A 12,985-nucleotide genomic window follows, 5' to 3' on the forward strand; every position below is an offset into this window, starting at 1 on the left:
CACTATCGATATCTCTTATTGCTATCGTATGCGTATTGCGGCAATCGAACTTCCCGTACCACATCTCTAATTTTCAAGCCAAAAATGGCGAAGTGTGTGGAATTTTTACTTTTTCTTGAGTTCGGAAATTAGTTTTGCTGCAAATTACATAAAATAAACATTAGGGTAAGTGTAGTGATGACTAAAATGTATTTGGAGCACATGTACAATCAGTAGACAATAACATAATGCCAAAAACCCCATTTTCTTGCGACCTAAAGAGTGAAAAAAAAGAGGAGTGAGAATGTGGAACCAATGGCCTGCAGTAGCGGCTTTGGTGCCAGGCGCCGTGCCAATGGCTGCACCACCCCAGCCCTCGGTACCGCCACCTCTGCCGGACGCACCGCCACCGCCGCCGCCCGCCGAGCAGCCATCCACAGTCGCCTCGGTGGTGCCCGCCGGCGTCGCTGTTGCCGCCGCCGCTGAACAAGTCACCATGCCTGCGGCACTGGGAGGCAACCCCTACAGCACAGCTGGCCAAACGGCCACCAACCCCTATGAACAGTACACGGCTGCACAGTACGCGGCCATGACCCCCGAGCAGCAATATGCGCTGCAGCACCACTGGCATCAGTGGCAGACCTACCAGCAGGAGTACGCCAAGTGGCATGCCCAATACGGCGAGCAGGTGTGTGACCTACTACTGCCCCCCTTGTGGAGGATTCCCCTTTTAATTCGTTTCGTTTGCTTGTGTTCTTCCAGTACAAACGGGAGATGGCTGCCGCAGCAGCTGGTGGTGCAAATCCCACGGCCGTAACTGCCGTCGCTGTCGCACCAGCGCCCGTAGCAGCAGCAGCAGCTGTCGTGATGCCCACCGCCGTGGCAGTACAGCCGGGAGTGCAGTGCTATCCCCCGGCACAACAGACATACTACCAGGCTCCGCCGGCGGTGGCTCCAGTGCCCGTTCAAGTGCCCCCCAATCCTGCGGTAGCTGGAATGCCGGGCAAGATTATGGCCCAGCCGCAGATGTACAGCCAACCACCGCCGCCGCCACCGCAGAAGAATGCCAATCCCGGAGGCTACATGCAGCAGCCGCAGCACCAGCAGCTGCATCAGGCAAATCCCAATATGTGGCCCAACGTCCCACCGGCGGCACAGCAGCAGCAGCAGCATCTCCAGCAACCGCCGCCGGCGTCTCATTACAACCAAATGGCACAGCCACAGCCACAGATGGGGGGCTACAGTCAGCCACCCAACGAGATGCAGGGCAACATGAATCCCTTTCCCAATCTGCAGCAGCCGCCGCCTGCATTTATGGGCGCTGATCCCAAGATGCGCCAGCCCCCGCCCAATGCCATGGAGAACCAATGGAACCAGCAGCAGCATCAACAGCATCAGCCTCCGAAACGTAATGCACCACGGTGGGAGGGGCCCACAGATGGGCCCGGACCTGGTCCAGGCCCAGGTCACGGTCCAGGTCCCGGTCCCGTAGGACCCGCCAGGTGGGAGGGACCTCCCCCATCTGGAGGGAATGCAAACAATCGCTGGAATTCCGGACCGCCTCCACCTGCCGCCGATACAAACAGACGCTGGGACGGACCCCCGCTTCCGCAGGGTGGGGATGGCAACAATCGCTGGAGCGGACCGCCGCCGTCGTCCTCGGCTGAGGCTAATCGGGGACGCTGGGATGGACCACCCCCATCTATGCAGGACAAACAGCAGGAGCAGCAGCAGCAACAGCCGCCGGTGGGCAGCAGCAACAATCAGCGGATGAATCGTTGGTCTACGAATAATCCCGATATGGAGCAGCGTCATGGAAATAAATCGAACCCGAATTTCCAGCGCAAGGGCTGGAGCGATGGACCTGGGCAGCAGGCGGGAGGAGGAGGAGATGGCCCTGCCGCGCAACGCGGCCAGAATCCTTTTACACAGAGTTCTGGCCAGGAGTTTCTCTCAAATCAAGAAGGATTTAGCGGTGGTCGCGGCGGAGGCCCACCTGGACCTGGAGCAGGACCTGGACCTGGACCTGGACGATCGATTGCTGGAAATTCCGGCGGCGTTGGCGGAAACTCTGGAAACTTTGGCAATAGCCCCGGAGGAGGAGGAGGAGGGGGAGGATCGAACTTTAATAACAACAACAGCTATGGCGGTGGCGGAGGAGTTCCCGATAATTCTGGGAGCTTTGGCAACAATTATGGGGCCAACAACCGCCGTGGTCCTCCTCCCAACAACAACAACAATGCGGGACGCTGGGAGAATCAGGGATACAACGAAGAGAGAGGTGCCAACAGCGATGGCGGTGGCCAGAATCGTGGAAACTTTGGCCAAAGGAACAGCAATAGCAACAACAACAACAATCCACATCAGCAGCAGCATCCACGTGGAGGTGGAGGAGGTGGTGGAGGCGGAGCCGGAGCAGGAGGAGGAGCTCCTGCTGGGCCAGATCTGGATGAGGCGAGCTTCGATCGTTTGTTCGATCAGTGGGAGCAGCAGTTCGAGGACTGGAAACGGGCCAATGCCAATCATCCGGATCGCGACGAGTACCGTCGCTACGAGGAGGAATTTGAGAAGCAGCGCCGTCGCATTGCCGAGCGACGCGAGCAGATGCGTCGTCGCCGTCAGGCTCAAGAGAGTGGAGGTCCAGTAGGAGGAGGAGGGGGCCCAGATGGTCCACCAGTCGGACCAATGGGCAGCAAAGATCCCATCGAAGACATGGAAGACGGTGGCGGACGCTTCCGTGGTGGGTCCTTTGAGGGTCCAAACAGAGGTGATCCTGGAATGGACGGACAGGGACACGGACCAGGTCCTGCTTTTGAGAGAGAACCCTTTGGAGCTCGAGGACCTGGACCTGCCTTTGATGGTCCCAATCGCGGTGGACTTGGACCTGGAGCTGGCGGTAGACCTGGCTTCGGAGGCAGAGGACCTGGTCCATTCCCAGGCGGGAATCACGAGCAGCGTCGTGAGCAGGAAACCCAGCAGCAGCCGCCGCCCATGCGCCGGGAGCATGTCGTGGAGCCTCCCATGGCGCTGAAGACGGGATCTCCACAGAAGCAGTTGTCCCCCAAGAAGCCCCTAGAGCATCAGCAGAAACAGGAGCAGCAGCAGCAGCAGCATCAGCAGCATCAGCAGAAGAGCGAGCCTTCGTCTGCGCCTGCTTCTGGGCCTGGACCAATGTCTAATCTTGGCAAGCGGCGGTTCGAGGGGGCCGCTGCCACCTCCACACCGGCGAAGCAAACCAAAGAGGAGGAGAATATTCTCACCATTTCACTGGACGATGACGACGACGATGATGAGCCAGAGCCAGACTCGGAGCTGGTGGACACGCCCATGACAAGCATATTCAAGAAGAGCGATGGCATCCCCGGGCTCGATCTGGTCGAGGACGGCGCCGAGCCGGGCGTCGGCGGAGGCGCCGCAGATGACAACAAGAAGATCCCGTCGCTGTTCGATGTGGTCATCAAGAACCCTGGTGATCAGGCAGCCGTCGTCGGCGCTGCTTCGGCAGCCGTGAACGAAGGAGTCCCCTCCGCTGCTGAGGCCGACGCCAAGCAGACGGCGGACGAATCTCTGCCGGCGAATGTGTCCATTGCCCTCAAGGATCCCAATTTCATCAACAATCTCACACAGGCAGTGGCCAAGGCCCAGGAGCGGATGAGCGAGAAGGGCGGTGCAGGAGCAGGAGCCAACGATTCATCGGAGGCAGGAAGCGCCGGCAATAAGGGACGGCCCTTGTCCTTTGCCGAATGGCAGCGCAAGAAGAAAGTCCATTCCCATTCGCAGTCTCAATCGCCGGGGAATGTGGACAAGCTCTCGCAGGACTCCAGGGAGTCGATGATGAGTCGCGATAGCGGTGGCGATGGTGGGGACGCACGCAGCCGTAGCCGTGGACCCATGGACATGGAAGATCAGCAGCATTCTCGGCTGCATCGTGGATTTGGTGGCGATGGTCCCGGTCCCGGTCCTCATTCCGGTCCTGGTCCTGGTCCTGGTCCTGGCTTTCGAGATGGCCCCGGGCTCTTCGGTCCCAATCAAATGAATCAAATGGGACCCGGGCAGGTTCCGGGCGATAATTTCACGGACTTTAGCAAGAATTTCGATGGAAATGGTCCCCCCGGCTTCGGGCCGAATGGCAGGAATTTCGGACCTGGACACGGACATGGACCTGGACCTGGTCCTGGACCTGGACCTGGACCTGGACCTGGACCTGGACCTGGACTTGGACTCAACTTTGGCCCCGATGGCGGCCGCAATTTCGGTCCAAACGGTGGCCCACATCCGCCCTTTGGTCCTGGAGGACCCAAGTTTGGTCCTAATGGCCCCAACTTTAGACCGAATTTTGGCCCCAATAATGGACCAAATGGTCCGAACTTTGGTCCTAATTTCGGACCCAATTTCGGGCCCCACAATCGCGGGGGCGCTGGGCCTGGACCCGGTCCCGGACCTGGACCCAATTTTGGTCCGAAGTTCCGTGGACCTGGCCCTGGACTCGGCCATGACTCGGGACCGTTTAATCCATTTGGCTTTGGTGGAGGTCCTGGACCCAGCTTTGGAGGAGGACCCAACTTCGGTGGAGGACCTGGTGGACCGGGAGGACCCCCGAATAATCCTAACAATAGTGATAATCCATTCCGGCGCAGCTCCGGTCCACCGATGCCCAATTTTGACGAGGACCTGGGCGGAGGTCCTCCGCGCAATCGTCGAAACTTTGGACCAGGACCAGGACCAGGCGGTGGAGGCGTAGGCGGAAACATGATGAACTTTGGAAACCGGAAACCATGGGATGACGGGTATGTGTCCAAAAACAGAACACTCTAGAACTCTTAACATTTTATGAATAACTCTTCTCTTAACGCCAAATCAAACATCAGAATACTTTGATCTCTATAAATCAAAATGCTAAAGTTAAAAAATACCCTTCAAGAAGGGCTATCATATCCCTCTGATTCCCCGACAGACCGAGCGTCTTGTCTGTTTGCTGAATCTTTCTCTGATGAATCGTTAGAGGAATCTCTTGTTGCATACACCTGCCATTTTAATCTATAAGAAATCCTTTGAATTACGATTAGGTGTTGGGGATACTTTCTTCCACTTTTGGACCTGACTCTTGAGGGATAAAATAGCAAGGAATATTGAATAGCTGGGAATAATTATGGTATTACGTGAAATAAAAGACAGAGTGAGATTTTCTCATGTACTTAATCTTTATAGAGATACGATTGCCTTCAGCAAAAGCTACTTATGACGCGAATCTCGAACGAAGGGCGCTGCTGCATTCCCCTTTTTGGGGAAATGTCTTTTTTTTCTTTAAGTTTAATACTGAAATTTAGACAAGATCTAATCTCACATTTGTCCGATCATGAAATACCACAGTTAACTATAACTTATTTCGAAAAAATACTAAACTTAAATACTAGCTTATTACGGAAAAACACCAGATAAATACCACTCTTAAATACCATTTTATTGCCGAATAAATACCGCGTCGTTACCAGGCGTTTTTATGATCTTCCTTCCCATCGAGTCCCCGTCGATTTTTTTTCGTTTGACCTTCCTCAATCCTCCCCTTCCACCACCACCACTCCGCTCCCTGTCGCTCTCTTTATCTGTCTCTCTCTCTCTGTCTGTTCGTGCTCTCTCTCTCTGTCCCCCCAAAAATCCTTTAATGTAGATTATGTGCAGGCGATGTGTTTTTTTCTAGTTATCGTTAATGCTGGAATTTATATTCCATACCCGTTTTCTCTTCTTCTCTTCTACTTCTATGCAACTGAAAAAAAAATTCCGAAATACGAAACGAAACAAAAAAAAAAATACCACACAAAACTTTTGTTAAAAATACCAAAAAAAAAAACAAACAAAAAAAAACGAAAAAATAATGAAATATGGTATTGATTGTTGGGTTGGTGGGTGAATCGATCGATGCATAAATCCTGACATCCATGCGATTCCATACGATCCCATGCGGTCCCAAACGATGAATGAATGGTGTCTTGTGGTGTCCGCGTGGTCTGAGCAGCGGTCAAGTCCAAGAAAAATTCAAAAACAGGACCAATAGAAACGTCCAGCAGCAGAAGCAGCGCAGGATCTAGGAGTAGGAGAGAGAGTATTAGAGAAGGAAGCAGTTAAGAAGCGGCAGTGGGGATGGAGGATCAGGCCCTCTGAACCCCCAGCCTCTCAGTCCCAGCCTCAGCCTCAGACTCAGAGCTTCCTCTTCTACTTCTGCAGACCATATGAAGATCGAAAAATCGAAAACACACACATAGCACTATATAGAGCTATATAGTAGATTAATTCAGCAAATAAGCACACACACACACCAAGTACACATCCTCCAAGAAAACAAAAACACAACAGAACAGAAACAGAAACAGAGATCTAGACCTCTAGCATATCCTTAATTGGTCCCAAAAAGAGTTTGGAAAAAACAACAAAAACAATTAACATCCAAAATGAATTGGTTTATAAAACAATTTTATTTTCTTTGTAACAATTCCGCTTTGTTAAATACCTAACCTACCTTTTTTCGTATTTTTGTTTCGTTTCCTCGAAACGTTTTGCCTTCTCTTCAAACTCTGACTCTCTCTCTCTCTCTCTCTAACTCTCTCTTCACTCTATCTCTGTCTCTGAATCGAAGTTTTTGAAAGTTAAAAGTTGTACAAGTCGTAAATGATATATTTAATATATATACCAATAAAAGAACATCAAACTAAATCAATGTTGGAGATTAAGATTGGAATTAAACCCAGAATAACACCAGAGAAAACTGTCCGATGTCGATTCAGTCTGTCAGTCCGTTTATTCTATCTATCTATCTATCTATCAATGTATATATTATATAAAGCTGACACCCCAGTCTTTTCTATTCTTTGGTATCCTTTACATCAATCACAAAAGTACCAGTGTCCAGTGTCGTCTGGGGTCGGTCTGCTGTTTACAAAATACAATTACAAAACAGAGAGGTGTACAGTGGGGTGTACAGTGCGTTTGATAGTCGCAAGGGCAAAGAATTTAAGGATCCAGAACTCTTCTAAATGAAAGATCAGATGAACTGCAAATGAGAAACCATAAATATAGATAGCCCTTGAACCCCACGCCATATACTATTATTGCCAGACCGATATTAATTTTTTTTTTGATTAACGATAGACGATAGATGAACGATGAACGATAGATGGATGATTAATAATTAAGATATTCGAACAATGTGTTCGATCGATAGCTTAAAGATTTACAATATTCACAATATATACGGTATTTATGCGTTTTTTATTGGATGCGATACAAAACAGAACACACACAGAACGTTGCGGTAACCGTTCGATAAATTTAATCGTTGCCCGATCAATTGTAAACATAAATCGATAATTGATATGGATTTTATTGTCGATAACTCGTCTCTCCCAATCTCAGTCTATCTGTCTCTCTATATCTAAAATGCAAAAATTGTTTTATCGGTAGCTATCGATAGTTAGCTCAATATTCGATGACTGACCGACCAACAAAAACGTCGATAAGCTGTAAACTACTGTAAAACTCTATAATTTATAAGCCATATGATGTCCCTCCCGTATATACATACACCATTGAAACGCACTGTATGCCTCAAAATTCGAAAGTTTTAAAGAAATCAATAAATAAAGAAATAAATAAAGAGTATGCCGATATGTACAATATGTATTCCTTGTCCTGTCCGCTGATTGATGGAATATGAGGTGTATTGCCTCCTTCCTCCTCTCAAAAGGTTCTCCAAAAGAGTCTTACAGTTTTCCGATTAATTATCGATACACATATTCTCTGTGAGGGGTCGGTGGTGTGAAGGGGCGGGGAGGGAAACATCCACTGAGGGTCCGAATTCGAATATCTTTTATAGAGAGAGGCATTGGTCTCTCCTCTTTGTCCGTGCTTTTATCTGTGTAAAATTCTCTCTGCAAAGCTTAGGATCTCTGACCTATGACCCGGCCACCCCATGACTTACCCCCGCACATCTTCAATACGTTTTTGTTTGTTTTGGTAAATATCAAAGAAAAGTAAAAGTTCAAGTGTTTTTCTTTTGGTTTTTGAAACATTGAAAACAAAAAAACCTCAAAAACGAACAAAAAATCGAATTTAAAAAAAACGATAATAATCGATAATCGAAATCCATGAAAAAATCGAAATATCAAACAACAATAAATGCCAACCGAAACACCGTAAAATACCGTTAAAAATACTGCAACAAATACCAACAAAATATACCGATATTTGATACCGACAATACCACGACCACGCCACTGCGTCCCTTCCACTCACCCACCACGCCCCACCTCTTCCAACACACCACGTTGCCCCCACGTTGCAGACCGGAGCAGCCGCCGCCGCAGTATCCGCTAGCACTGGGGCCACAGGGGCCGCCGCCATTCCACTCTCATTATCACTCACATTCACGGGTGGAGCCAAACCAGGATCAGGACCCGGACGATGACGAACCCGTGCACCGTCCCATGAAGGTGTTCGACTACCAGAACAAGACGCCCGCCCCCAAGGTCATCGACTATGGCCACAAGTCGGCCAGAATTGGCGGGGGGGGCGCTGCCTCCTCGATGTCATCTGGCGATGGGCTGCCCGAATTTCGGCCCCTGAAGACCTTTGACTATGGACACGCCTCGAGCAATGGCTATGGCCCAGTGGGTGGCAGAATGATGCCAGGACTAGCACCAAGAATGATGGGACCTGGACGCGGAGGCGGACGCGGCGGAGCACCGCTCGGAATGGGGATGGGACCAGGATTAGGAATAGGAGTCGGAGCAGCCGGACCCTCAGCTGGAACCGGATTCGGACCCGGACCCAGACCCGGACCCGGACCTAATGAAAAAGCCTTAAACAAGCGTAACAAAAAAAGAAAGAAACAGTTGCGCCAGCAGGAGCGCCTGCAAATGCATCAGAGTCGTCAGCTTCAAACGATTCCGTCCGAAGAGAGCGATCAGCAGGTAAACCCCAGGGGGTAAGCCCCCCTCCCACATCTCTGATCCATTGATTCGATACCTAATCCGCCGTTTATCCTTCCCTCTTCCTCCTAGACACCTGTCCCACCGCAGGGACAGAACAGTTCGAAGCAGTCCGATGATCTCGAGGATATTTCTGATGGGGAAGAGTAAGTCCCGTCCCACAGACCCACAGGAGCCACGGGAGCCACTATCTAACGTGAATCCGTGCTTGAAATCCTTACAGTAATTTCGTGGAAATGCGCGATGATGAGTCCCTGCCATCGCCGCCATCGATGCACATTAATAATAGCATCTCTTACGGCGGAGAATCCTTCAAGAAGGCCTTCCCCACCAATCCGCAGCGTCGCATGCTGGGCGAGGGCCCACTGATACCGTCGTCATCGGTGGATGCCCCTTCTGCGCCGCAATCTCTGTTTCCCTCGGAGGCAAAGGCCAATGAGGATGTACCCGCCGGCCATGTCCCTGCCCCACATTTGGAAATGAGTGTGCCCACGAACGAGAATCGCAATACCATATCGATCGATGAGATTCTGTTGTCGCCCGGCCGCTTGACGCGTCCCAAGCGCATTTGTGTTATCCTACGCGGACCACCGGGCAGCGGCAAGTCCTACGTGGCACGCCTTATCAAGGAAAAAGAGCTGGAAATGGGCGGGGCCACACCGCGTATACTCAGCATCGATGATTACTTCATCGTCGAGAATGACTACGAGGAGAAGTGCCCCAAAACGGGGAAGAAGGTGAGTGGACAGCTCGAGATATGGAATTTAAAGGTGCCAGGCACCCCTGGTGCGTGGAATGTTGTATTCATTTCCTTCCCTTGTGCCGCCGCCACAGATACCCAAAAAGGAGCTGCTGTACGAGTACGATGATACCATGGAGGAGACCTACATGCAATACCTGATCAAATCGTTCAAGAAGACGCTCAGCGATAATCTGTACGACTTTATAATTGTGGATTGCAATAACAATTCGCTGCGCACACTCAACGAGTTCTACTGCCATGCAAAGGACTCGAATTTTGTGGTGAGTCCTGGGAAATAACCATCTATCTGTATATCTGTATATATCCACTTTTTGTAGCCGTACATTGTGGACCTTCTGTGCGATGTGGAGACTTGTCTGGGACGCAATGCGCACAAGCGCACCACAGAGGAGATCCAGTTGGCGCTGGATAATTGGAACGAGACGCCGCTGCAGTACATCAAGCTGGACGTGGCCACGCTGCTGGAGAATGTGGTCGAGATGGAAGATGTTGAGAATATGGCAACGGTAACTATGCCCTAGAATCATCCGAGGCTCGTGCTCATCGTGTTCTCTCGCGTTGAGCGGGAATGAGAATGATCCTCGTCCTGCACACTGAGACGGGGCGGGAGGCCCGTGGGTCCCTGGCCTGAGCCGCCTGTAGCCTGTAACCACAATCTGTTAAGGATTCTCCACACGTGGCGGCAGGCTACAGGCGCTGCAGGCCAGTGCCCCCGATGCTCTCGCCACCGCCACCGTCGACGCTCTAGTCACTTATGAATACTCGAAAAAAAAAAACATTTTTAACTTTTACTCTGCCCTTCTGTCGTAGAACAGTAGAACAGAAGGGATTATAATTTAGAGATATGCTCTTAGACGTAAGTTTTGTTCTGTGGCATATGTTGAATGAAATGAATATAATTGATTGATTGATTCTTATGAATATACCGATATGGCGATATGGATATGCGCTCTGTATCGCCAAGATTCTAGCACATAAGTTCTTAAGCGAAAGCGAAAGCGAAAGCGACATGACATGACACCATCTACAATTCACTGTAGATCTGTGAATCGAAAACTTATTAATGAATGATCGATCCTATTATTAAGCTCTTTAGTAAAGGCTGCAAATGTGCTGCAAAAAGGCTGAAACACGAACGAAGCGAACGTTTTGTTGATTTATGGCGGCTTCATTTATTTCAGGATGATAATGCCTATAGCGAGGACACTGCTTCGAATGCCACCAATGCCAAGGCATCAGCCACTGGGCTTGTTAGGGATCTTGTGCCCACCGCCGCCGCAAACGCTGCCAGTGCCATTGCCGTCGCCGTCGCCGCCACTGCCGCTGTTGATGGAACGACAGATGACAGCAACGGCGATGATATCTGCTACGATGTAAGTCTTAAACAATAATAAAAAAACCAAAAACATACAGTGTGGGGGATCCTTTTCCAAACCAACAACAACAACAACAACTTTTCCACGTTCTCCCCTTCCTCTACTCCCTCTATTCAATCGGTGGTTCCGTTCCGTGTGGTTCCGTGCAGTTTGGCAATTTGAAAAGCAAGTGGGAAAGCGACAACACCGAGGATAATCTAGGTAAGTCTTGCCTGCCTGCACCCCTGGCCCCTCATAGGTTCTCTTCAATGAATTATCCTGATTATTCTTGTAGCCCGTCTGGACGGCACCATGCGCATCCTGAAGAAAAGCAAGACAGCTAGCATGGCCGAATATCTGCAGCTGGACGATTGGGAGCCACCAAAAACATCAGTCGATGGCAAGAAGCGAGTGAGTTTTGGATAAAGGATAAACGAAGGATACACGTAGATCTCTAGAAGAAGAAGAAAAGAAAACCATTAGAAGAAAAGAGATAGAAATAGTAGATGCACAGTACTGTTGTCTCTTCTTGCCATGTTCTACTTAAGCGATTACTATCAAACTTAAAGGATAGTTAGATAATGGTTATAGGAAGTCATGCCTAAAGTTTAATATCACTTGGTTTTGTAGGAACAAAGATATTTGATAATCGAGGACAGCAGTAGGTGGAGATATTCCATTTTGAGGTAACTCTTCTCTAGCTGTGTCTTTGTTATATGAAGTTGTTGTTGTTTATAAGAAGTGATTCCTTGATGTCTGTGACACGCTGTACATTCCATTATACGGGACTCTTCGAGCTGTATTTATTATCCGATTTTAATGGAAATTACTAGACAAGAAGACTTTTAAAATATGGCATTTGTCATACGATTGCAATGAAACTTAAAAGATGGATGAATCTAAAGAAAATTCGATCCTAAAGCAGAGAGATATTTGACATCTGTGGTTCCATTTTTTGAGTTATTTTTTCAAGCTTTAAATATTATACGATTATATTGGAAAAGTTATAGAAAGTTCGATATTAAATATGTGTACGAAATCGTCGCTTAAAGGAATGTAGAATGGGAATATATCATATAGAGTAGTAGCTGGAAATTCTGAAACGTTTCCCTAAATTCACACCAAACCATCTGTTACAAGGACACTTTACTCACTTTCGTCTCCCTTCCAGGTGCGCTGGGCGGACATCGAGGAGAAGCGCGCCCAGGACAAGATGCGTGCCATTGGCTTTGTGGTGGGGCAGACCGATTGGAAGCGCATGATGGATCCCAATGCCGGCAATCGTGCCCTTAACAAAACAAAATACATTGAACGCGTCAAAAAGCGACGCTAGCACAGCGAGACAGCGAGAGAGAGGGAGAAAGAGAGAGACGAAGATTATGATGATGAGGGGCATGAGGGGGGTCACTCTTTTTTTTTAAATTTTTTTTTTTTGTTTCCGTAAGTTTTAATCACCTCCTGGCACGCGACTGCCAAACACGATTGCATTTCCGAATGGAATCATTTCCAAGTGAAAACCCCAAACTGCTAGTATAATTCTATTGTAAATTTACTTAAATGACGATGGACCGTACCGAGTATCTTCCACTACCCATTCGGTATATATTTGTTTCAGTTTTTAGCAAAACGTAGAAATTATCTTTCTTTGCGATGCGTTTCCGTGTTCGAATGGATAACCCCCATTCGATTAGGTGGCCCCTCCTACCGCAATCCTACAGTGTACACAGCATGTATTTTAATTGTAAATTATAATCTAATATTAATTTAAAGCAAATGCATTTGGAAAGAAAAACAAACAATATCTATAATAAATGCCATGCATAAACACAGCAATGGCCACATAATCCTATTCCCGTTATTTGCCGCGGGTTCAGTGAACTTTTCGTTTTCTGACGTCTGTCGTCTCT

At 49.0% G+C, this 12,985-nt stretch overlaps 1 protein-coding gene across 3 annotated transcripts; it reads left to right on the forward strand.

The window, feature by feature from the left end:
• The first annotated feature begins 56 nt into the window (after positions 1–56).
• Positions 57–12,922, forward strand: LOC108157118 (collagen alpha-1(I) chain). 3 transcript variants are annotated; one of them, XM_017289004.2, is made up of 12 exons: positions 57–165; positions 261–667; positions 742–4,766; positions 8,315–8,942; positions 9,033–9,106; positions 9,184–9,697; positions 9,795–9,983; positions 10,041–10,229; positions 10,905–11,096; positions 11,249–11,300; positions 11,374–11,489; positions 12,250–12,922. In XM_017289004.2, exons 2-12 carry the CDS (start codon positions 284–286, stop codon positions 12,409–12,411), a joined length of 6,525 nt encoding a protein of 2,174 aa, XP_017144493.1. In that variant the 5' UTR covers positions 57–165; positions 261–283; the 3' UTR covers positions 12,412–12,922. The 3 variants fall into 3 exon arrangements, with proteins under 3 accessions (XP_017144493.1, XP_017144502.1, XP_017144512.1); XM_017289013.2 differs by lacking the exons at positions 8,315–8,942; positions 9,033–9,106; positions 9,184–9,697; ... (1 more) ...; positions 10,041–10,229; positions 12,250–12,922 and having other exon boundaries at positions 11,374–11,465; XM_017289023.2 differs by lacking the exons at positions 8,315–8,942; positions 9,033–9,106; positions 9,184–9,697; ... (4 more) ...; positions 11,374–11,489; positions 12,250–12,922 and adding an exon at positions 5,993–6,687.
• The last annotated feature ends 63 nt before the right edge of the window (positions 12,923–12,985 follow it).

Source organism: Drosophila miranda, chromosome XL (genome assembly GCF_003369915.1).
Source record: "Drosophila miranda strain MSH22 chromosome XL, D.miranda_PacBio2.1, whole genome shotgun sequence".
NCBI lineage: Eukaryota > Metazoa > Arthropoda > Insecta > Diptera > Drosophilidae > Drosophila > Drosophila miranda.

Coding starts and splice junctions, on each gene's coding strand:
- LOC108157118 (XM_017289004.2), top strand. CDS start 284: ATGTGGAACCAATGGCCTGCAGTAGCGGCTTTGGTGCCAGGCGCCGTG. Junction 9,698..9,794: donor GCCCCAAAACGGGGAAGAAG/GTGAGTGGACAG, acceptor CCGCCGCCACAG/ATACCCAAAAAGGAGCTGCT. Junction 10,230..10,904: donor ATGTTGAGAATATGGCAACG/GTAACTATGCCC, acceptor CATTTATTTCAG/GATGATAATGCCTATAGCGA.